At 35.1% G+C, this 25438-nt stretch overlaps 1 protein-coding gene across 2 annotated transcripts in view; it reads right to left on the bottom strand.

Moving 5' to 3' along the window:
• Positions 1-7834: 7834 nt before the first annotated feature.
• Positions 7835-25438, bottom strand: part of LOC131195528 (desmocollin-2-like) — a 34093-nt gene continuing 16489 nt past the window's right edge. The window contains exons 7-17 of one of the 2 annotated variants that reach the window (XM_058177503.1): positions 24877-25049; positions 23883-24017; positions 21867-22052; positions 20139-20398; positions 19089-19228; positions 17172-17384; positions 16835-17077; positions 15170-15297; positions 13367-13636; positions 12758-12803; positions 12533-12670 (exon numbers count right to left, since the gene is read on the bottom strand). In XM_058177503.1, coding sequence (XP_058033486.1) covers positions 12768-12803; positions 13367-13636; positions 15170-15297; positions 16835-17077; positions 17172-17384; positions 19089-19228; positions 20139-20398; positions 21867-22052; positions 23883-24017; positions 24877-25049 — 1784 coding nt within the window. In that variant the 3' untranslated portion in view covers positions 12533-12670; positions 12758-12767. Of the gene's footprint in view, positions 12671-12757; positions 12804-13366; positions 13637-15169; positions 15298-16834; positions 17078-17171; positions 17385-19088; positions 19229-20138; positions 20399-21866; positions 22053-23882; positions 24018-24876; positions 25050-25438 lie in introns of both variants that reach the window. The other variant, XM_058177502.1, reaches the window with a different exon arrangement.

Genomic DNA, 25438 nt, shown 5'->3' with positions numbered 1-25438 from the left:
AGATATATTTCCTACATTTTGCACTTTGCTTTTATATATAGATTATACTGGAGACTGTCCAAAAGCCAGAACAAAATTATTATAAATAATATTGTTAACTTATTTAAATAACACTTAAGGCCATATCATAATGTAAAACACTAATCAAACCATCTAACTAAAAACAAAAATTCAAGAGGGCCTCTGGTGGCTCAGACTGCTAAGACAATCTGTTATTAACACAGCTGCTTGCAATTACTGCAGGTTCAAGCCCCACCAGGCCCAAGGTTGACTCAGCCTTCCATCCTTTATAAGGTAGGTAAAATGAGGACCCAGATTGTTGGGGGCAATAAAAGTTGACTTTGTATATAATATACAAATGGATGAAGACTATTGCTTAACACAGTGTAAGCCGTCCTGAGTCTTCGGAGAAGGGTGGGATATAAATGCAAATTTTTAAAAAATCACCATCTTTATAATTGTAGTACCCTGATATACAAATGTGGCTCTCAATTGCTCTGTTTCATTCAAAGAAGAGACCATTTTATATGTAAAATTTGGATTCAGACATGTAGCTCCAGACTCCAGGTCCCAGTGAGCATCCATCTTATATATGTTTCAAGATAATGATAACTTCCAAATGCAATTCAAGATTCTGGTTCTCACTTGTACAACCTTCAAAGCCTAGCTATCTGAGGAACCACCTATATCCAGTTGTCTCTGCCTACCCAGGACAGTTTAGTACTGTACTATAAATTCTTCCTAAATATACACTTAATTTATTTCTTCCAACCCTCAATTGCAATAGTCCTTTTATTTTTATCTTATTTGTCACAACAGTATATGCAAACATTGATATAAAACAACAACACATCATAAAAGAAAAACATATATATAAACAAAAGTATGCAACAACTATATTAATTTGATATAATGAAAGGGAACAATAGGACAGGAACGGTAGGCACCTTTGTGCTCTTATGCATGCCCCTTATTGTCCTCTTAGGAATGGGGTAAGGTCAATAGTAGACAGTTGAAGTTGAGGATTTTGGGATCCTCAGAGTTTTTGAGGAAGCTTTGGGATTTTGAGTAGATACTATAGAGTCAGGTAGTGAGTTCCAAGCAGTAACAACTCTGTTACAGAAGTCATATTTTCTGCAATCAAGGTTAAAGCGGTTGACATTAAGTTTGAATCTATTGTTTGCTCTTGTATTATTGCGATTGAAGCTGAAGTAGTCTTTTATAGGAAGGATATTGCAATAGATGATTCTGTGTGTTAAACACAGGTCTTGTCAGAGTCGGCGGAGTTCTAAGTTTTCTAATCCCAGGATTTCAAGTCTGGTGGCATAAGGTATTTTGTTGTTTTCAGAGGAGCGGAGAACTCTTCTTGTAAAATATTTCTGGACGCATTCAATTGTATTAATGTCAGAGATGTGGTATGGGTTCCAGACAGGTGAGCTGTATTCAAGAATAGGTCTAGCAAATGTTTTGTATTTCTTCCTTGCTGTAAGACTGAATATTAGCAAGTCTGATCTGGATCCACTGACTATGTATTAAGGACTCAATTGCTGCTCCAAGTAGTAATGAACTCAGGCTGTCCCTCTCATTTACTAAATAATGAGAGCACAAATTTCCTTTCTTCCTCCCCCTCCTCCTCCTCATCCTCCTCCTCTTCTTCTTCCTTCTCCTCCTCCTCCTCCTCCAAAACACAGTTGGAAATCCTTTATGTCTTAGTTGACCTAGAATTCTTCCATTTCTCAACTCTTCCGGGTGTCACCATTTGCCTTTATCAACTCATTGCTTCTTAGCCTTTTGGCTAAGATTAAGTGTACCCAACATTAAATAACAATTAAATAAGAATTGAAATGCTCTGGAAGTATTTGCAAGAAGGTGAGAATGGAGCAGCAGCAAAATACTTAAGAAAAGCAGGAAAACCCCTAGATTAAAACCATTTTTTGCTGCTTGTTTAAAAAAAGGAGGGCGCAGAAGAGTCATTGGAGGGGGGGGAGAATTCAATTCTGGAAAAAACTGAACCTTGAACTGAGCCCAGACCCATAGCTGGGAATCAGCCAAGCTGGCAAAATGTTTTGCAATCTAAAACTTTATAGATGTACTGAGATAACACTTAGAATTCCCAGCATATAACATATGAGAATTTGAGGAATTGCAGTCCTAACATGTCTGAAAGGTGCCAGATTAGGAAAAACATGTTTGGTAGATCAAATCACTTGGCTGTGGAAGCAAAAATTTAAAAAAAGCCTTTTGAAACAACTGTGAAGACTGACTGCAAAGGATCTCTTCCACAGAGTATGTTAGTGTAATAACATCAGTTACTATTTAGCCTACAATCTGAGTTATTTTATAGTTATTGAGAATAAATCATTCTTGATTATAAAAAACCAGCAAAGATCCTGAAGAAAATCCTGAAAATGTGAATCTATTGCAACAGGGTTTGTAGGGGTTGCAACAACATCTGGAACAGGCCTCTATCTAGATTTAGATCATGTGATGTTTGCAAGCAGGCTTATTTTAATTCTTATTCCTCCACAAAGCTGAAATAAAAAGTTACTTAAATCTATGCATTCAAAGCCAGACTTGGAGCCAGGAATACACTAGTTGAGTACAAAATGCTGGCTTGGTAAAAAGGAGAAAGATTAATGACATAGCTAAACAAGCTTTAGCAAAGATATCCATGCTAATTGAGCAGATGCATATTAATCAAATGGGCTCCTCCCTTTTACTTTTGATAAAGGTACTTTAATCTCTCTGTCTCTTTCATTTCTATTTTTCTTGCTGAGGTCTGCAAAAAGTCAAAAATCCCTACCTGATTTGACACGTTGTCCATACATTTCTATCTTTAAGTTTGTATAAGAACCTTTGAAAATAGTAACAATTTTGGAGGTTTTATTTTTAAGAAAGTTTGAAAAAAGAATCCTTCACATGGCAGCAATTAGGATTGTGTGTTCTTTGGAGTTTGTTTTAACCTGTCAGCAAATGAGTCATGTCGAAATATTATTTTGCAATCTTTGTTTGTTAGTATTGCAGTCACTTGGACTGATAAAACATGTTTGAACAATCTCGTGGATCTTTTTCTAATAGCAGGGTTGAATCACACTAAACATGAAAAATCATGTACAGTACCTGCATTTTCAAACACGTTTTGTGGGAAGTATGTGTAGCTCTGCAATAATGTCAAAATTTCCAGAGAAGGAGGATGTTCTTTTCTGTAGTTTTGGCTACCTAAACTAGGTAGGACCAGTTTCTCTGCCAGAGACCAACTTTGGCAAAAGAAAAACTAGAATGTTTATCTTTCTTAAAGACCATAATGAATCTATAGCCCACCCACGGATACAGCCCAAAGTTTGGATCCAGTACGTAGATATCACAATAAAAAAGACCAACTAGAGAAAACACACAAAATCAACATTTTCAAAAGAATAAAACACACAAGAGAAGAAGACAACACCATGCAACCTTCCTGACTATCCTTATCAGCAGAAACAGTGATAGCAAATTAAAAACACAGGTCTATTGTAAAACTACCCACACCATCCAAGTGCTCCACAACCAAAGTAACAACCCAATCTCCCATAAGAGAAAGTCTGTAAGTATGCTATTCATATTAGCACAAACACACTGCAGCATCCTTGAACATTAGAAAAACAAAACTAGAAGACATAACCCACATATAATCACAATAGTAACTAAGAGATGGGGAGAGTGAGAGAACAGAATGTACAGGGGTTCATCAACTATTGCTATTGATCCATTGCTATTGCTATTGATCAGTCTTCAGGCTCTTGTGGAAGTCAGGAGGTTGGTAGCCAATTTTACCTCAGGAGGAAAGATGTTCCAAAGGGCCACATCAGATTTTTTTCTTGGGTCCCACTGGTCAGAATTCTCTGACCAATGGGGTTTGTATTTGGGAAATAATTGGAAAATAACCCTAAAAATCAGACACCAAAACATAAGAAGAGTAATATAGTGTATGCAATCCGATGTAGTGAAGTGTGCTCAGAGCTCTACATTGGAGAAACCAAGCAGCCTTTACACAAGGGGATGGCCCAACACAGGAGAAGCAACACTTCAGGACCAGAATCAGCAGTATATCTTCATGTAAAAGAAAAAAGAACATTCTTGAGGATAATAATGTTAATATTTTGCACAGGGAAGATAGATGGTTTGAGGGAGGAATGAAGGAATCCATTTATGCCAAAGTGGAAAATCCTTCCCTCAATAGGGGTGGAGGCCTCTGACACAACCCGGCCCCTATTTTTTATGCTGCTTTTTCATCAATCCCCAAGATTGTTTAGGACCACTCCAGAGGTTCACCAGAGAGGTCGCACTTAGTGACCTACCTAGGATAAAGGATTTAGGAGTTGGAACATTTACCTTCCAATGACTCTTTGTCTAGTCACTTAATAAGCATATCCAGATTAGGTGAGAAATGAAACTCCCTGGAAGACATAACCCCCTAACCAACTTGCTCAGGCTGAAGAAGCTACTTGTATAAGCAGCAAAACCTTTCAAAGCAACAAGAAAAGAAGTTCAATTGCCATGCCTCGACTTCCAGACAACTCGACCTGAATGACTGAGAATTTTAATCAACAACAAAGGAGTATGTGAGATGTTTGCAGTCTTTGAACTGATTTTCTGGTTTAACTTTAATCAAAGATGCAAAAGATAGACAATAAAATTTGCACAATTCTAGCTATCCAAATTGAAGAGCAGGATTTGCAATTTTATATAAATCTTGCAAGAACATGTGTTGAAATTATACACTTGCCTTTTCTTTAAAATGTCATTTCTTTGCCACTAAGGGAAAAAGAAGCTGGTTTTTTCCCATTTTATATCCATCTCATGCACAAAACCAGACTGATGGCCAAGCTAATCTCACTTCAGTGGTGATTGGCTTATGTGCAGCAAGTATCATAAGTATTGCTGGGCAGACTAAACAGTCAGCATACAACAACTTCTAGTGACTCACACTGCCTCTTCTCCCCAATCATCCATTGTCCCTTGGGACAAATGACTCACCTATTGGTAGAGCTAAATTAATAACTAAAGGAATGTGGGTTGATGCATGAAATGACATTTCTATATAATTGCAATTACAAACAGCATTGTGCGACTTTTCTGTTTGTTCAGCATGAAAGCTATAATGAAAAGTTAAATGCTTGAGAATAATGATGGATATATATTTTGGAGTCCCTTGAAAAAGTTATTGCATAATTCATATATAGTGCAAATATTGTACTTATAAAGTCAAACACAGCGGGCAAAGGCTTTATGTATGTAGACTTTTACTTTTATTTCATGTATTTTACTTTTACTTTATTTATTCAGCTTAATTTCAAAACTCATATGCCAAACATATTATCATGATTCTCATCAGGTTCCTCTGTCCTTTCACTCTCAATAGATTCGTGTGAAAGAAAAGAGGAAGGGGGGAAAAGTAAGAGGGGACAGTAACCACTTTAAGCTCTGGATTAGAATTGTAAATAAAAAATGTGAATAAATAAATAAATAAATTCACATTCCAATTAAATAGTTTCTTTGCCTTTTCAATCCATTTATGCTGAATAGTAGCCATGGATTCTATTTGTGTTGAATAAAGCTTTTCAGTTTTTCATGGTCCTATTAATAGAAACATCTACTTGAGGCTGTGTTTGAAAGCAACTTAGTACTTAGACTTGGATAGAATATGGCAGTTCAGAATCTCATTGGAGTTATACAAATATAACTTTTTGTTCAATATGTTTTCTCAATGTATTTAAATGCTTTATATTTCACCTGAGATTTGCTAGAGATCCTAGCTTAAAGCACCTGTTCTGTTTTATTTTGGAAAAGGGTTGCTGAGGTAAGAGCAGCATGAAGATTTGACAAGAAGAAAATGGATTTCCTTGGATGTTTTATTATGCTCCTGTGTGCATAACTAAATCAAGGAAAATAACCTATACACTGCTGTTGATTAGATTCTGGATAATTTCTCCAAAATAGTAGAATTATGCCTTCCATATCTAATTAAAAACCACTACCTTGCCTGCCAGCCTACAAAGGCTAACTTCTCAATTTGCCAAGCCTGGCAGCAAAACAATGCAATGATTAAATATTATGATGCCTGCTAATGGCAGGACAATAGCTCCAGGAGTCTTTACAGCAATACTTTGTTCTTAGCCTTCTTCCTTTATTAGGTAGCTCTGGAGAAAAATAATTTGAATTTTCTTTTTACTGATCAAGTCATTTACCAGCTATTTCTCTATCAGTACAAAATGAGGTTTAAGGAAGAGAAAGACAAAGAACATCATCCTGTCCTTTACTATGCTATCCAAAAGTCAAATTAACGATTTATTATAAACACATTATCATTTTTATCTTTTTAAAGCATGGCCCTTTTATGACTTGTGGACTTGCACTCCCATAATGTCTGAGCCAGCATGGCTGGCTCAGGCATTCTGGGAGTCAAAGTCCACAGGTCTTAAAGGGGCCATCACCCCCCACCCCACGTTAAAGGAACATCGATATAGGAATGAAGGGCTTCCAAAACCTAGGAAGAACTTAAAGAAAGCCATGATGGTGGCAGTAATTGGTCAAATTTTAATTCCTGTCCCTTTGATTTGCTTAGATTTTTCTTTGTGAAATAGTGTAGGAGAAATTACAGAGTTACCAATGAACTATGGAAGATATATGGACGTGTATCCATATATATATTTCCATTTGCTATGAAGTTTTTGTTTCTCCAGAAATCATGAATGATACTGGAGTACATTCAAGGGGAAAATAATTAATCAGGGTAAGTCCTAAGTACAGAGCACATAATTATTTAGTTAACTATAGCATGTACATTATTTCTTCTCCCATTCAATCGTGTCCAATTCTCAGAAACTGCCAGGAAAGTTCTTGTAGCTTTTTTGCAAGGTTTTTCTAGAAGTTGTTCGTCATTGTCTTCTCCCTAGGACTGAGAGAAAGTGACTGGCCCAAGGCCATCCAGCTTTCTTTGTGCCTAAGGCAGGACTAGAATCCAGTCTCCAGATTTCTTTATGCTTTAATCACATTACCAAACTGGGTCTCTTGTTCAATGTTCAGCCAATGTATTTAAAACACAAAGATTGCTTTGGAAATTTCTATTTAGGGTCCATTTTTTCCAGATTAATTTAGATCACCTCTTTATTACGCTGTTTTATTCAGAGTTGGAAAAGCACCTTAAAACCAATTTTTAATTACCTATAACTAGCAATCAGATATATATTGCTGACTGAAAGAGGAAAACAAACATGAAACAAAAAAGCAAAGTGAAACAACATAAGACTATACTTCAGAAGAGCTATTTTTCCAGTTTTGTAAAACAAAGAAGTTAGCCCCTTCATTAGACAAAAGATCTCTCTCAAGAGCAAGTTCTAAAGTAATTCAGTTTTTAAAATAATCCACATTTATAATCTTGGTGCACCATAACAGGAAAATGATTACTCAAAGCTATGATGACTGACTCCTTAAATCTTAGTAAAATGTATGAATGAATGAACAAACAAAATATCAGCTCAAATATTCACCCAGAATTTTGTTTTTCTTGTATTTCCTTCAGGATAATTAAAATGACAAAAGGAATGGTTTTATCTAGCTCTATCAGCTGAAACTGTATAAGATGATAAAACTGTGCAACCACCTATGAACTGATCAGATCACCATAATTAACTAATCTGAGCTGTAAATATTCACTGCTTAATTCAACATTTGTTGAAAGAAAAAAGTGAAAGCAACAATGATTTTCAGTGATCTGGGAGAATGTGATATTTCAAAGCATGGCATATCAAACTCCAGTGAAATAGGGCAGAAATAAAATAACTTAGAAAAATACCTTAGTAAAAATGCACATTGTGCTTTTAATCTGATTTGCATTACAATTTTTTTACAGGCAGATGAATTTTACTATATCATTTTATATAAAATTGGCTAAATGCAAATATAATATAGCTGATATACAATAATGAGATATAATCCTTGATAAATCAAGGATTAAATACAATTGACAGAAATTGTTATGTAGTAATTGGTGAAGATTGTAATTTAAAAATGTTTGTGTAAGAATCAAACCCTTTAACAGTTAAGAACCATTTTGGCTCTATTCTTAATCTACCATCATTGAAGTTGACAAAATCCATACAATCAGAAAGTTCTAGAAAAGATTTACATTGTGCACTCTGTGCTTGGATTTTTCACTCATCAACTCACATTTAAAAACTGTTTCTGCATTTTCTTCTCTGTTAAATGTCATTTGATCGACAATGGTATTCAAAGCGCATCATAGTTATTATATAACTGAGCAACATTGCAACACTTGTAAAGGATGTTGACTGTTAATTATTTTTCTGCATTGTAGACAGAAAAATGGTAAAGCCTGAAAAATAAATAAGCTCCAGCTACAACCTCAAACTATATCTATTCTTCCCAGTGAACATTAGTTAGAACATTAAAGAAATAAGCAGATTTTACAGAAGTTATCTTTATTTTTACACAAAAGACATTGTATTATTCATGTAAAAATGCTTTGAAGATATGAAGTTATACAGTATGTTTAAACAACTAGAAACTACTTAGAAACAGTTGCAAAAAATAACAAATCATTTTACATTGGAACATACTTTGGTGGTCAATTGTGATATTTTTAACTATATTTTTGTAATTTAATACATAAAACCTTTACATATTTAGATTTAAACAAGCATTATTTCAGTCTTTACCTCTTTCCAAATTAGAAATTAAAGACTACTACAACTTTTAACATTCTTTTTAAGGGAGATTTTTCTTATTAATCTGGCAAAAATGCAGAGAAGGGGGAAGTATATGTCCCATTCTAGCCTGATCTTTATGTCTCAGCATTGCTGCATGGAAAAAAAATCTGGATAACAACCAACAATTGCTTTTAGAAAGAAGTTTGTCTGCTATTGACCTCTGATAAAAACATCCCTAGTTTTAAAAAAATACAGACACCCTAATATCTTTGCACTCCAAAGCAATGAAGAATTTCAAATAATATAATTAAAAGATTTGCTAGTACAGGAAGTCCGACTTATGACCACAATTGAGCCCATTTCTGTTGTTAAGTGAGACATTTGTTAAGTGAGCTTTGTCCCATTTTACGACCTTTGTTGCCATAGTTGTTAAGTGAACCAGTGCACTTGGTAAGTTAGTAACCTGGTTGTTAAGTGAATCTGGCTTTCCCATTGACTTTGCTTCTCAGGTTGCAAAAGGCAACCACTGGACACTGCAACCATCATCAGTCTGAGTCAGTTGTCAAGCATCTAAATTTGGATCCCATGATCATGGGGATGCTGCAAAGATTGTAACTATGAAAAAGATCGCAAGTCACATTTTTCACTAAATGAACTGTTGCAAGTTGAGGACTGCCTGTACTAGGTAGTTATAAAAAGAGGAAAGCAGAGAAAACCCATGTCTAAGCTACTTAAAAACCAGAAACTATAATAATATATGTACAAAACTTTGCTTGAACATTCGAAGCACTGCAAATACAGTGCAATACTAAGTATTATCCCTATATTACAACTACAGGGCTCAGAAATCAACAACTTGGCTTAAGCCAAGGCCAATTTTATGACCAAGAAAGTTTAACTGAAGATGTCTCAGTCCCTGTTACATGATTTTAACAATACTGCATGTGTTCTTATCAATTTTATTTATGTTGTCTCTGAATTTCTATTTTATACTTAGCACAATATTTTCTTTTTTTCCTCCCTCTTAATTACAGCCATAGGCTTTTACAATGACCGTAATTTTTAAACTGACAAAAATTGAAACTTGTTTCAATAAACTACTGGTAACACAGGCACTGACAAAAGTTTGATCAGGAGGAATAAATTCAAATCTAATTGCTATTTTAAGACAATGTAGCATTCTTTAGAATATAAATTATTCTGGAGGGTTTTATTTTTTATAATAGTTATGAAGAGGATACATTTAAATTATAAATGTCATATATCTGGGAGGAAGGGAAAGGAGCAGAAGATGGGAAACCACAACTACCCTCAATGGTTATAGTCATATAACAGTTAAAATTTACATGGAGTACTACAGAGCCACCAAATACTGCACACTCCAGTTATACTGGACTAGAATTCACAGAATTCCCATCCAGCATTTTTTCTTAAATGATGCATATGTTTATCAAATAGCTAAAGTAACTTTAGTTTCTTTTTTTAAAAAAAGGTTTCACAAAACTTACAAAGTAATCCATTCTCTATTATCTCTGGAAAAATAGTTAAAGAATGAAGCCTTGATAAAGTCCGTTTTTCTTGCTTGTACTTAATCTTTTAAAATTCACATTTGTTTTTTCCCTTACTTTACAAACATACGAATAAGCTAAAATTAGTGAAGTCTACCACACTAAAACCAATGCAAAACGCATTGTTCCACATTGTATTAACTTGTTCCCTGCTTTGAGCATGGCTTAGTATGATTAAGTGGTCACCTAGCCCAACTAGGTGGCTCAGTAGCTAAGACACTGAGCTTGTTGATCAGAAAGGTTGGCAGTTTGGCGGTTCAAATCCCTAGTACAGGTCTCCTGCATGACCACGGGGTTGGACTAGATGACGTCTAAGGTCCCTTCCATTACTGTTACATATGGGATGGGCTGTGAGAAAACACTATTAAATTTCAGAAATTGGAGTCAAGTTGTTTAGTAAAATCTTGATCCATAATTTATTTCCTATTTTTCTGAGTTTTTTTTTAATATTTAAGATATTAGGTGCATCAAAAGTAACAGCATTTTGTGCTTTTATATCCAAATATATCAGACCTGGTCATTTCCTATTGATGCACTTAAAAGTTCATATCAGGAATACAATATTAGTTACAACAGCAATAGCAACAGTACTTTCCTCTGAAACTATTTATATTCAGTAGTACATATAGCCTATCAGAACTTTATCTCTTATTAAAAGATCTGTAAAATGTATCTGGACTCGAGAGCACCTTAACCGAAATTAATTAAATAAATGAGTTATAATTTTTCCAATTATTTACTTTAAGGAAGACTAGAACCAGCTCCATGTTGAGGCTACACCTGTGAAGATAAAGCTTCAGTCTATTAAAAAAAGTACCTTCAAATACTATATACTTCTTGCCATTTTTTATAATTATAGATTTCTAGCACCCTATGTATTTCTCCAGTTCTCTAAGTATAGATAAACAAATGTCATGAATCTATATTACACCAGGATAATAAGGATCATGTTAGTTCACGCATAAAAATTGCAAAGCATGATTCATTACATGAAATGGGGAGTCAGCATACATTGTCCCTTAACCAGTTTGGCTCTCTTTTTGCTTTTGATGAAAGACAACAAAATGCAGCGTTGATATTAGTAGTTTTTCCAACCCCAAGTTTTATCTCTGCTTATGATGTGATTAAAAATTACACTAAAGGAATAGCAGTAGTCCTCCAGTGAAAAACAAGGCAAATAACACTTTGCAATTAATTTAAGCTCTTAGAGAAAATGGTTGCCTTTGCATTTTCACTTCTATGCTTGTTTCTGCAATGACATTAAATACATCCCTTTATGCTAGCTGTACTGTTAAGATTTTACACTAAATCATTTCTGCTTTTCATTCTGTGTATTATCTAATTGAAAAGAGTTATTTAACACAGACATTTCATTGTATATAAGCAATTTCTTTGTTAAAATATCTTTATTAGTCAGAAGAACAACATCCACATAAAAGAGGAAACCATTAGCAGGCTTAGGGGGAAACCCAAACTTTGCCAAAGTACCCTTGCCAGCCTCCACTCCCAATCCTAAAAATGCTCAGTGATCATAAAACACTGGGTATTTGCTAAGGAGAAAAACAGAGGAAAGCTAGAGGTTATGTGACTATAAAGGAAGGTCTTATAGAAAAAAATGACATCTTGTTTTGAAAATAGGATCTCTATTTTCGTAAGATGCAAATAATTAATAACTGAAATCCTTTGTCATTTCTTTCTATAAAGCTAAAGATTTTGGTAAATTAAAGAAAGCTGCTGACACCCAGACAAAAATAGCTATCTTAAAGCATAATTCCTAAAAGTAGGAAATAGTGAACTTCGCTTTCCTACAGTCAAGTTCCCCACTGGGGATATTACAGGTGTGGCAGAGCCGCAGCTCCCAAAATTCCTAGTCATCATGGTTGAAACCTGAAAATTATGGGAGTAGCAGCCCCAAATAAATCCCCATGAAACCCAGAAAAATAATAAAACGAGAATTGTTGCATTTGGGAAGCAAGTTGATTACAGATTGACATTACAGCTAAAGAGAGTCTAGAACAAAATAGAATGCAGCACCTGAAGTTTAGATATAGAAACCTTAGTCCTGACAAACCTAATGTTAGGATGTACTTTTGATTCACCACACCCATTACAGGAAAAACAAGAAACATAAATCTGGTGTATTCAAGATTTGAAACAGCTATTCTGCATAGCAGTGACGATTTTCCACCCTGTCATCTATCTCTTGACACAGGTTTCTGCTAATGTCCTAAACTTTGGTTCCAACTGATCTAAAAAGTCAAGTGCCTCTTCTTCTTGCTGATCAGTACAGCAGCCTACAGAGCCCGCTGGCGATCCTCTTCCTTCATAGTTATATGAAAGAATATAGTCATCGGAATGCTTATGCTCTTCATCTTGCCCACACAGATATACTTTCTGCATAGGAAAAAGAAAAAGAAAAAGGTCATTTGTTTCCTTAAACTAATCACAACATATGCCATAAAATAAATTTCATTGATTTACCTTTTAATGTTTAATTTTTAATCAGAGTGTGTCCTCTAATGGGTTCCTATATATAAAAAATGCACATGATTGGTCTATATCATTCAATCTATGAAGACTTTAACAAAAAAAATTCAGATTCCCACTGATCACAAATATACAACTTAGCATTTCTAAAGCAATTGCAAATTAAATTAAATAATATTTGTATATAAATTAGTAATATACACTGGTGGATCATACTGCCTTAGATTTATTGTTGACATGTGTACCTAGCCCTTCTACAACAAGGACTCTCAAATTTTTAAAAATCACTAGTTTGGGTCAAAGGAAGAAGAATGAATAGTATGACAGGTAGGAACAAAACAAAGCAAACAGAAATTACAAATCCCAAGTCCAAATAAACTATCTTTCTAAACAATATGGTAACAAGCAAAACAAAGCAAAAAGTATTTCACCTAAATCCAGAGACAAGAAGGCAAATAAAAAGAAGGTTCTATAAACAGTAGAGAATTCTCTATTCAGAGAATTCAGTGAGATCCCAAATAACTTATCAGTCTGTTTCACAGATTTAGACAGTTAAGTCCAACTCTAAAAATACATGCTGAAGAAATTGGTTAGCAACCTTACCTCAGTCAGACGAGGGTGTGTGAAATTCTGCCATTCTGAATAATTGTATCTGTAGGTATCCATCATGGACTGCCCGTATCCTCTTCCATCTATAGTATGATGCCCTGCTCCTTTGACAGATTCCAAGGTGTGCTGTCCCCTAACCGAGTCCATGGTCTGGTTTCCTTTGACCATTTCAAAACTTTCCTGTCCCCCAGTTTTCACTCCAGAAGCAACGCCGTGATCAGACATAACTATGTTTCCTGTTTTCACAGGAAGTATGTTCGGATCCTGAAAGAGGAAAAATAGCAAAGCTTTTTTTAGAATGTTTGAAGAGAAAGCAATGAAGATTTAGATGTTATTTTACAGATGGTTTAGATATTAGAAGAACCGTAGAAACAAAAAATACAAACTTTTCCAAGATATTCCATTTATGATGTATAGATTTACTATGTGACCAATTTATTCAGCATCCCTGAAGCTGCTTAATTGCAAGTAACTGTAATTTGTTTATCTTCATCACCCTTGTGTATGGCAGAATCTGGAAAGTTCTGTGATATTAGGATTAAATTATAACATCTCATTTCTACCAGGCTGCATAGATACTTGAAGTCATCACATACAACCCAGGGTAGAATACCAATTTTGATTCAAAAATCATAATCCAGTGGAAGTTGATATTACATTTTTGTCAATGCCATATACATTCAGAAAACCATTAATCTAATGGCCAAAACTGAAAATGTTGCTCAGCATGGACAATTCTATTTAAAACAGGATAATACATGCATTAGAAAGTAACATATTTGCATTATTCTTGAGCTATTAAAATAATTCTATTGAAATAGCAGACTCCCATGCAATATAAGAATCTAGTTTATACGCAGAATTTAAGAATTAAATGAAAAGATCTATTTTTCAAATTAAAGCCATGATCACTTTTTAAAAAGTAGCCTGATATTAATAGGAATATTACAAATTATTTGTTGAATCCCACCCACAAAGCTATGGCTTTCCTTTCCAGCCACTTTAAAGAATGAGAATTATCACATCACAACTGACATTGTCACTAATCTCCAAGATCCTTAGGAAGAACGCAAGGTTGCATCAGTAGCATCACAAAAGTTATGGTTGTTATTGTTGTTGCTATTATTATTTTATATTTAAGGGGAAGTTTAAGATTTCTTCCTCCACTACAGATTTCTCTATCCCAAAAAAGGATTCAGAATTTGGGAAGGCTATTTATACGCTGAAGTTTACATAATTTTTAAAAAAATATTTTCACTCTTTCAGTGTATCTTCTTCACTTTCTCCTTTCCCACATTGCCCTGTGACTGACTTGCATCTTTCTTTTAACACCTGGACGAGAGGCTACTTAGACAAGCTGGCCCTACCTATTTACTCTTGCAAGCTGTGAGATAACAAAATTCTACTTTAAATCCAATCAGATAATTATTTTCTTCTTTTGTCTTAGCAGCATCCAATGCCTACTAGACAATCCTCACTATTATCTAATCTTACTTTGTAGGTGCTTACTCTAGTGGTGGAGGTTGAAAGAAAGGTTGCAGGGCTGTAAAGACTGCCCACCAAATCTGCTCCTTTACTCAGGCTCACTGTGGCAGATGGAGGAGCAGCCCTGGTGCTGTAATTAATAGGGATAATTTAAGTAAATATGTTACAGTTCTAGCACTTGTTTTAATAGCTTCCTGCTTTGGTAGCCATTCTATAAATTCTAAATTAATCAGCAATACAAGAATTTCAGAAAAGGCTTAAGTACTGGCACCTATCACAAGCCCACTTACTAAGCATCATAATGTGACTTACCATCACTTCTTCTCCAGGTGCTTCAGTATTAGATATGATTAAATTCTGATTGGCTAAATCGTCACAAACATGCTTACTACCAGCCATGGGTGCACCACCAAAACATCCACAAAGCGTGATCAGGATTACTACAGAAAGACAAAAAACAGTAGTAATGAGATAGCAATAGCACTTAGACTTATATACAGCTTCACAGTGCTTTACAGCCCTCTCTAAGCAGTTTACAGAGTCATCATATTGCCCCCAACAATTTGGGTCCTCATTTTACCAACCTCGGAAGGATGGAAGGCTGAGTCAACCTTGAGCCTGGTGAGATTTGAACTGTCAAATTGCACCCAGCTAGCAATCAGCAGAAGTAGCCTGCAGCACTGCACTCTAACCACTGCGCCAACATGGCTCATATTTAATATCAATTAAATATCAGCACATTTGTTAGTAATATTTATTACATCTACTATCCATCAAAGATAGTGTTATCTTCTCTGTCTCCCTCTAATACAGCCATTTCACTCTCTAAGTCTCTTAAGTTTCCAGAAATTGCATGCTAACTATCAACATGTCAAATTTTAAAAGCAATAAACTTGCAGCTTATTATTTGCCACTGCAAATAACAAGAAAGCTTTAAGCTATTTGTAGTTCTCCTGTCATTCAAACTATGACAGGGAGACAAAAAGAGAGCAGTTCCATCAAAACATTGTACATTAATGTGGTCTACCTACCCTACAACAAGACTTTCTCTAAAGGGCGAATGGAACCACTTTCCTCACTTTTCCAAGGCGTGGGAGCAAACTAGGAGAGCTTGGCAAACAGGTAGAGGAAAGATGCAGGCTGAAACTTGCCAATGCATTCAGTGTGCAAGAAAATTTACTGTTTTAACATTTGGCTGGCCCACAGAGACTCCTAATTTGGAATCATTTGTTCTAATAAAATGCCTGAAGTTGATTTAAAGGGGGGGGGACTTTTCAGCTTCTAAATAAAAAAAATTACCATTGGGAACATGTGTAACATTATATAACTATATTTAGTTTCAACAACCTTCAATACAGAAATAACTGGAAATGTATCTTTACGGCCAGTCCAAATTCAGTAGCATTTTAAATAAATAGTAGTTGGCCCTGATTTATGGTGCTTCTGATACAATAAATATAAAGTCTTATATTGACTGAAAAAGAAATACTAAAGCTTTTTAAGCAGAAAATTGCTCAAGTCTGAAGTACAGTAGACTGGTGAAGCTGTTATTAATGTTATTTACAGTCTCTGGCCTGTTTAAATATGAATCCACCATTTGTTTAAGTTTTACAGATTAGCAAGTTGTTGTGTTATATGTTGATGTAAAGAATGAGAAAAGGAAAAGACTGGGATAAATATGCAATAAATGCACCAAAACCGATTCCCCTACAGCCCTATCTAAGTATGCCATGCTGACCTCCCTGCATTAGGATAGGACACAGTCATGCAAAACCAGGGTTCAGTATTGCAGCATCTAGCTAGATTGAAGTACAGTCACAATATTTTTTACTTGCTTCAAATATTTCAATGGACAAATTTATACATGGATGAATTATAAATACTCAACTAATTTGATTTGCAACCCTTAAGATGTCAAAAGGATTCCGTAATTCAGTACCTCCGTTTTATAGTCAAAAGAAGAAAAAGTAAGCTTACACAATAGTAGCAGCGATCCCAAAATCATAGCAAGGATGGCCCAAATACCCAGAGTAACATCTGAACCCAGACGTGGTACAGAGTCTCTTGGTGGGTAAACACACTCATTAGGAACTGTACAATCACACAGTGAAACTTTGATTTCAGAAATCCCAAAGTTGCCTTCATTATCAGCAACTTTGATAGGAATTATGTACTGGCCATAGCTTAAAGCATCGGATGGTTCCAGATACACTGATTTGTCTGCAGGGAAAAAAAATATTAAAAAGGAGTGAATATTATTTCAAACGTATTAGATCAATTGTAAAAGATTCAGATTTTAGAAATGAGTACCTACCATCATTTTCAGTTAATTTCCAGTTTTGAGTGTCTCTTTCAGAAATGGAAAAAGTAAATGGAACTGTGTGAGGATCTATGTCAGCATCCACAGCAGTAAGACAAATTGGTTTTCTGTCTCTGCATATTATATACTCTTTTGGAACAATGACTGGGTAATTATCGTTCTCATCGAGTAGATTAACTATAATTGTTCCAGTGCCTGTTTTGCCACCTAAAAAAATATAAGCAATTTTAGAAATAGATGAGAAGCTCTTGTATTCCTGGGTTACCCTATCCATGTTTAGCTTCTGAGCTAAGTTTTAAACAAAGTAAAAGCTAATTCCAGGAATGAATACCACATCTAAAAATTTCACAAGGCTTTTCAGGTTTCAATTTTGCATATGATCGCTAGCATTAGGAAAGGTATGACTTTTGCAATCAATATAAGAATATATAATTGGCTTCATTCGCAATATAAGGAAGACAGTTCTCTTTTTCACATGGAAGACTGGGAATATTATGCAAATCCCAAGAGAAGGCCATACACTATATCATGTAAATAAAGTGACATTAACAAAGGTATTAACACAATGGCTATATGTGGCTCCTCCAAATCCAAGTAAATTAAAACCTGCTTATTTGCCCAATATTTTGTGCCCTCTATAATGTTAACATTTTTTCAAACTAATATTAATAATCATTTTCTATATATTGCTTTTAACTTTGTTTTACACTGCACAAAGACATTAGTTTGTGAGCAAGGCAGCCATGTACATATGACAAAAAAATAAATGAATGAATAAACAAATAACAATACTAGGAACATGAACATTTGGGCTTATTTCAACTATATGTATGGAACTTCAGTCTTTGCTATGCATTTTTACACTGAGGGCAGATTCTCTTTTTTTTAATGAATGAGGAGGAAGCATTGTATAGGTAGTCCTCCACTTACAAACATTCGTTTGAAGTTACAATGGCACTGAAAAAAAAAACGACTTACAACCAGTCCTTACACTTATCTAGCATCTATTGAGCATCTCCACAGTTGCAGGAACACATGCTTGACAGTCGGCATGTATTTACAATAGTTGCAATGCCCAGGATCCTGTGATCACTATTTGCAACCTTGTCAGCCAACTTCCAACAAGCACAGTCAACAGGGGAAGCCAGGTTCACTTAATGATCATGATTCACTTAACAATAGCAATAGCACTTAGACTTATATTCAAGAGTGTTTTACAGCCCTCTCTAAGCGATTTACAAAGTCAGCATATTGGTCCCAACAATCTGAGTTCTCATTTTACCAACCTCGGAAGGATGGAAGGTTAAGTCAACCTTTAGCCAATGAGAATCAAACTGCTGAACTGCTGGCAGTCAGCAGTCAGCAGAATTAGCCTGCAGTACTACATTCTAACCACTGCGCCACCATGGCAATTATGGCAAAAAGGTCCTAAAATTGGGTGCAACTCACTTAGCAGCTACCTTGCTTAACAACCCAAATTCTGGTTCCAATTGTGGCTGTAATTACCTATACTATCAAAGACTACTTGAATTGGAAATGCCAGATGACAGCAGCTGATGTTTGGTGGTAATAAAAGAATGGTGCCACTGCGTATTAAATCCTTTCGACTTTCAATTCACAAGCCTAAATTTTGATTTGAAAGTGTAACTATGTGCAAATGAGAATAAATTTGTATCTTTTATTCCACTTAACAATATCACTTAGCGATTGTGTTGCCAGTCCTGATTGCCATTTGTAAGGACTATTTGTATATCCAATATATTTGAAAAATAGACTTATATGCTGCTTTACTTTTATGTTTCTCATCAATACTCCTGGAATTTCTTTAAGGGAGGATCTTTCATAGAAAATCATAATAAACATATAGCAGAAAGTGACTTAAAACATATGATTTGTGGCATTTCTACTCACTTCGGTCTACTGCTGCAACTGTTACATTACATTGATATAGCTGTAAATCTGGTGCATCCCTGTCTAACATTTTAGTGGTGCTGATCTGACCATCATTATTCATGGTGATCCAGTTACATGGGTCCTTTATTATTTTGTAACTACAAAGGGAAAAATAACACATTAGAAATGAACACATGAAATGTTTTCTTCATAGTATCCTAGATATCTTTAAACGGTTTGCAAAACAGGCTAGTGCAAATGTATCATTACATCAGTTCCACAAAACAGCTAATTCAGGAGTATACTTTTATGATTATATAGGCAGAAAAACAATTATTTTGAATCTTTTGTCATCAATTTGTCTCAAATATTCATGAAGCGGAATGACAGTTTTCCTAAATTTGACCCATCCCACTGGTGTTCGGGAAATATGTTAATAGGAAAATAAGGCTTTGTAAAGATTTGTACAGCTATATATGCCAACAGCAATGGAAGTGCACATATAATCTCACCAATAGGATGAAGATGGAACAGCATCCTTATCTGAAAATGAGGTTTTTAATTCAGGTTTTAAAGGTACCCTAATCCCCAGCATACCATATTTGTGCAACCAAATGAGAAAATTTCTGCTTTTAAAAAAAATATATATGTGGGGAATCAAGGTTTCAATCATCCAATCATGCACGCCATTTTGACACCACTAACCCCATCCTCCTGCTGTGGAAGGAAAATTCTCCCATTTTAATTCTTAAACTTTCTCCCAATCCCCTTCCACATTGCAAATTGAATTTTGGATCATGGAAGGCTATTTGACGATCTGAAAGATGAAAGTGGAAGCAGTTTGATCTTTTTGAAGTTTGCTACTTCCATTCTCACTCTTAACACAAACCTGAATTGCTTCTGTCACATTCTGTAATCTCACTAGCTTTCCAGCACAACAGATCCTTCCAGTCCTCCAGCTGCATCAGAAACTTGCCAGTCTCTGCTCTACGCCTATAATTCCTTAACAGCAAAATTTGTACATAACAAACAGGACAAGAAAGTGAATTAAGTCACAAAGTACAATACCGTATGTCTTCACTATTTCCGGTCTCTGGATCACTTGCGGAGTAATGTCCAACCACTGTTCCAGCTTTCAAACATTCTTTAATATCCAAAATATATAATTTAGGATGGAATTCAGGTCCTTCATCCACATCTCGCACTTTAACAACAACAACACAAGTACTTGTAGAAATTGGTCCTGAATTCGGTGCTAAAACGTAAGGTACTTCATTATTCACAACAATTTCTAATCTTCTCTCCTTGGTCTTTTCATAGTCCAGACCCTAGAAAATATATTACAAGATTCGCTGTAAGTTAGTAGAGTTCCATTCTAAGTTATAATCATGAAAGTACAAACCTGCATTTTTTTTAAAAAAAAAAAGCAATTTCCTGTTTAGCAACAATTTGAGGTTTAGGAAAGACAGGAAGCAAAGGCAAATCTATCTCCTTTCTTTTTGCTGATTATAAATTCTATTGAGGAAAGAATGTTCATCTCTATGCTTCTGTTAATATAACAAACTCAGAACAAACAGCAACACAGAATCTCTAACAGTGCTAATATAGAATGCCATTAACTTTTTAAAGTATCCTCATCTTATTTGACTTTAATGAATAATTTTTCAGATCAGGCCCACGCAAAATAACTGTTACAACCATCACACTAGTCGCTGAGGTGCTTGAGAGTTTTTTTAAGAAAAAGCTTAAATGTTTCTGATTCTTTTTTTGTGTCTCACATTTTGATTGTTCTGTAATAAAAAGAACATTTCATCAATAAAAATATTTTTATTTGGCCCCAAGAAGTCATTTTGGTTAGGAATAAGAGAGAGTTTGGGTAACTTTAATGCCTTGGATAAAACAAGTGGAATCCGTACAAAACAGGATAGCATAAAGAGGGTTCCATTTATGATTCCTTTTCTCCAATCAAGTTCAATGGTTTGTTTTCTTATTATTTCTTTTTCTGCAAACCTGCTCCCATTTCCTTTTTGTGTAATGAAAATGATAGAGCCATGATATTGGAAAACCAATATAAAGCACTCAGCCATGAAATTGGAATAGCGTAAAGAAAAACAGAGTGTATTCAAATGTTCATAAAATAAAAACTACATCAGCTTTATAATAAAAATAGTGAGAAAACTAAAATATGTAGTCAAGACAGAAAACACAACTACCTGGAAAAATTCAATACTGAAAAATTATTGCAACTGTAACTGTTAGGGGAAACTTTTAGGGGAAACTATAGCGGTGGCTCAGGGGCTAGGACGCTGAGCTTGTTGATCGAAAGGTCAGCAGCTCAGCAGTTCGAATCCCTAGTGCTGCCGTGTAACAGGGTGAGCTCCCATTACTTGTCCCAGCTTCTGCCAACCTAGCAGTTTCGAAAGCATGTAAAAATGCAAGTAGAAAAAATAGAGACCACCTTTGGTGGGAAGGTAACAGCATTCCGTGCGCCTTTGGCATTGAGTCATGCCAGCCACATGACCACAGAAACATCTTCGGACAGCACTGGCTCTTTGGCTTTGAAACGGAGATGAGCACTGCCCCCTAGAGTCGGCAACGACTAGCACATATGTGCGAAGGGAACCTTTACCTTTACTTTATACAACTACAGTGTTAGCAGTGTTAAAGTATCATGAAAACCACTGCCACCTTCAATACTGGAAAACAGGACTGCAACTCCTAATACAACTCGAAATAAAGATAAAGATAAATATATATATATCCTGTAACGTTTTGCAAAATCCTTTTCCTTATTACCTTTTGAATGCATAAGGTGCCAGTGTTTGAATCCCGGTTTGTTTCAATTTTAAAAGAACCATCTTCATTTCCCTTTATAATATTGAAAGTAGCATGCCAGGCTGGAGTTCCATGTACGTCTTTGTCTATCACACCAATTCTCGTTACTTCTGCATTAACTGTGTTTTCAAGTACAAATACTTCATACTGAAAGTAGCAAAATGTTCATAGATTAATTTCATTATGCAAAGTTTAAAAGCATGTTATTATTAAATCAATAAATCAATTTTATTACAGTCATAGACCAGAGACCAGAACAAATAAAAATACTCAGTGAATATCCAGTTAAAAATTTTAGAATAAAATAATAAATAGCAGATAAAATCTATATTAAAATCCAGTCTGTCAATTACACATGGCCTAACTGTACTAAAATAGCAATCCATAAACTGTGAGGCCCTTAGTCAATTAAATACTAAAATGCAAAGGAATAAGCAGTGCAAAGGGTTTGCCACATTTGTTGTATAAAACAGGTGTGGTGGATTAGACACGTGTTTCTGATGAATCCACAGTGCTGCCGTGCAGAATCTAGCCAGCTGCGCTGTAGTTATGGACTATTCATCCTTAAGCAGCCACAGGAGATAAGCAGTGTTGGAACGGCCAGGATACCTAGCAATTATTATTCCAAGATGCAATAATCCCAGATAGCACCCTATTTGCTTTTGCGCATAATTATACAGACTATATCTAAATCAAAAGACTATGAATTCTGTTCCTGCCTTAAGTACAAAGCCAGGTGGGTGACCCAGGACCATTCACTCTTTCTAAGACCTAGGAAGAACACCAGATCAAATTACTATTGAAATCTTGCAAAAACAACAACCACCACCACTCTGCAGGGACTTCTCAGGCAATCATCAGGCTTCAAAACAATGGCTTGAAGGAATAAAAATAAATAAATAAATGAAACCCCTTCCCAATTACACTCTCCCTCTCCTTTAGTTAGCTCTATTAATGATCTCCAGTTTTAGCTTTGTTATATATTATTTGTAGATTAAGTCATTCCAAACTAAACACGGAAGTGGTTGTGGGGAAGATCATTTGTTTTCTCTGCAACCAAGAGGACGGCAGGATGCATGGCTAAATAAACAAGATAACTTATAGGTTTCCTTGGGGCAATCATTTTATGTGAAGTTTTTCTGGCATGACCAGTTTACAAGTTAAAATACAATTCAATAATCATATCAATATTTGAGTTCCACACACAGATTTCAATTGTGCTTATTTATCTGTCAAAAATAAATTGGGGAGGGGGGGTAGAAGGGAAAAGCTTAATGGAACATTCCCGCTGCACCATCCCCTTATTAGGTATGGAGAATACATTCCCATGGATACAAAAGAGAAGGGAGAGAGAACACAATCAGATCAGCAAGATCATTTTATTATAGCCAATCTAAACTAGTTTTTAGTCTAGGGCAGGGGTCTGCAAACTTGGCTCTTTTAAGACTTGTGGACTTCAACTCCCAGAGTTCCTCAGCCAGCTTTGCTCTAGGAGTTGAAGTCTACAAGTCTTAAAAGAGCCAAGTTTGCAGACCCCTGGTCGATGACACTTATTTCTTGGTTTCATAAAGATGACCTAAAATTGCAAGTCTGGCTGTGCTCCCCCTCCTCTCTGTTATATACTTGTGGAAATTAGGGAGATATCTGTCTGAGATGTTTGCATACAGTATGCTTTCTACATGTGCGAGATATGTATCTAGGGAGATAGGGCGGTATAAAAGTATAAATAATAAATAAATAAATAAATAATAAATAAATATAATGTATGTTTTCCTTCACATCTCTTTGGTAAAAGATCTCCCCTCTCTTCCGCAGAGCCATTCTTTTTACTCACTATACTAGGCTAATCATACAGGAATAGCTTTAAAACATGCAGGAGATATACGTATATTCAATATACACATATGTATAGGCACACACACACACACAGATAATGACAAAAGTAAAAGAAAATTAGCTTGAACATGTCAGACATACCACACCATGTTCACACATCGGTGCATGATCATTTGCATCACCAACTTCAATTATAACTGTTCCAGTGTTGCATAAACCAAAACTCTGACCTCCCATATCTCTTGCTTCCAGTAATACCGTGTATCTATCTATTTTCTGAAAGAGAGAATTGTAGATATCAATATTGTTTATTCATTCTTAAAAACCAAATAAATTACATACAATTTATAAATATAAAGAGTAATGAATCATGAGGGTTTTAAAAAATATATAATGAATATTATAGAAGTCATTATAGAAGAGATAAATTTGGATAAGGCTGGAATAATTTTTATGATATTGTTGCACTGCCAATTACATACTGGTGACAATTTCTGTGATTCCAGAAATCTGTTTAACATACTAAATGTTAGTATGGAAGAAAAAGAAAAATAGCTTTTGCCAATATATTATTAATGGGCACGCTCGTCTTTTATTCATTCTGTGGAATTAATAGCCTTACAACACATAGAAGGAAAGGTCCTCTTTAACACTGTAATTATCTCAAAAGTATAAGATGTCAATATAGAAAATTACAATCTTTTCCCTCAAACCATTTTCTACTGGGCATTTTTTCTTCCAGTTCTACGTACCTGGCTAGCAACTGACTTACCAACCCATTTCCATTGCTTCCCATACTCTTTGAAAGTGCAGCCCAGAGAATTTGCATATGTCCTTGACTGTACTTCAGATACAAATAATTTATCCACCATCTTTCAGTCAAGTCAAGATAAAGGACATAAATCCAATTTTGTTAGCACTATCAATCAAATCTGCAGCATGCTTAAGAATTTGGAGGTTCAAATTGGCTCCATGATCAATAAAATTTCTGTTACAAAGAAACTGTAAATTCCTTAAAACCACTTCAGTCTATAGTTCAAGGGCAGGATTCTGGTTCCAAACCCTCTTTAAAAGTTGTCCCTGAAAGTTGCAAAGATAAAGAACAACATCACTGGGTTTCAGGGGGGAAAAATACCTCTCTATCCAAGGATGGGCTATGCAAAGAAATATCACCAGTATCTGCTTGTACAGTAAATAAAGAGCTTCGAATTGAAGGAGGGGTTTGTCCCACAATTCTGTATTTCAGTTTAGTGTGCAGGGTGCCAGGTTCATCTCTGTCTGTTGCAGTCATTTGCCCAATGAAGGTTCCTACATGGAAAAAAAATGCAGTGGTCTACCATAATATGCTTCTCACATTATTATTAGAGAGCTAACTTCCAAACAGTATTGTATATTGTATACGAATAACCACCCGCGAAAACCTCAGAAAACATATACATACATACATACATACATACATACATACATACATACATACATACATATATTCAAATATATAGATATATATATATTCATATATAATGCTTAATGAAGGTTATAGCCATTTCTGACTGTCAATTTTGCTACAATATTACAGTGTATCCTTAAAAATAAAAAAATAAAAATATTCAACAAATTAATAGCAAGTCTGATTTCACTGTTCACATTAAAATGCAATACTCGAAACATATGATCTAAATACAAACTTTCATGTTCTA

The sequence above is a fragment of the Ahaetulla prasina genome, chromosome 3 (genome assembly GCF_028640845.1).
Source record: "Ahaetulla prasina isolate Xishuangbanna chromosome 3, ASM2864084v1, whole genome shotgun sequence".
NCBI lineage: Eukaryota > Metazoa > Chordata > Lepidosauria > Squamata > Colubridae > Ahaetulla > Ahaetulla prasina.
The sequence above is the reverse complement of the archived record's forward strand: the minus strand, read 5'-3'. Positions and strand labels throughout refer to the sequence as shown.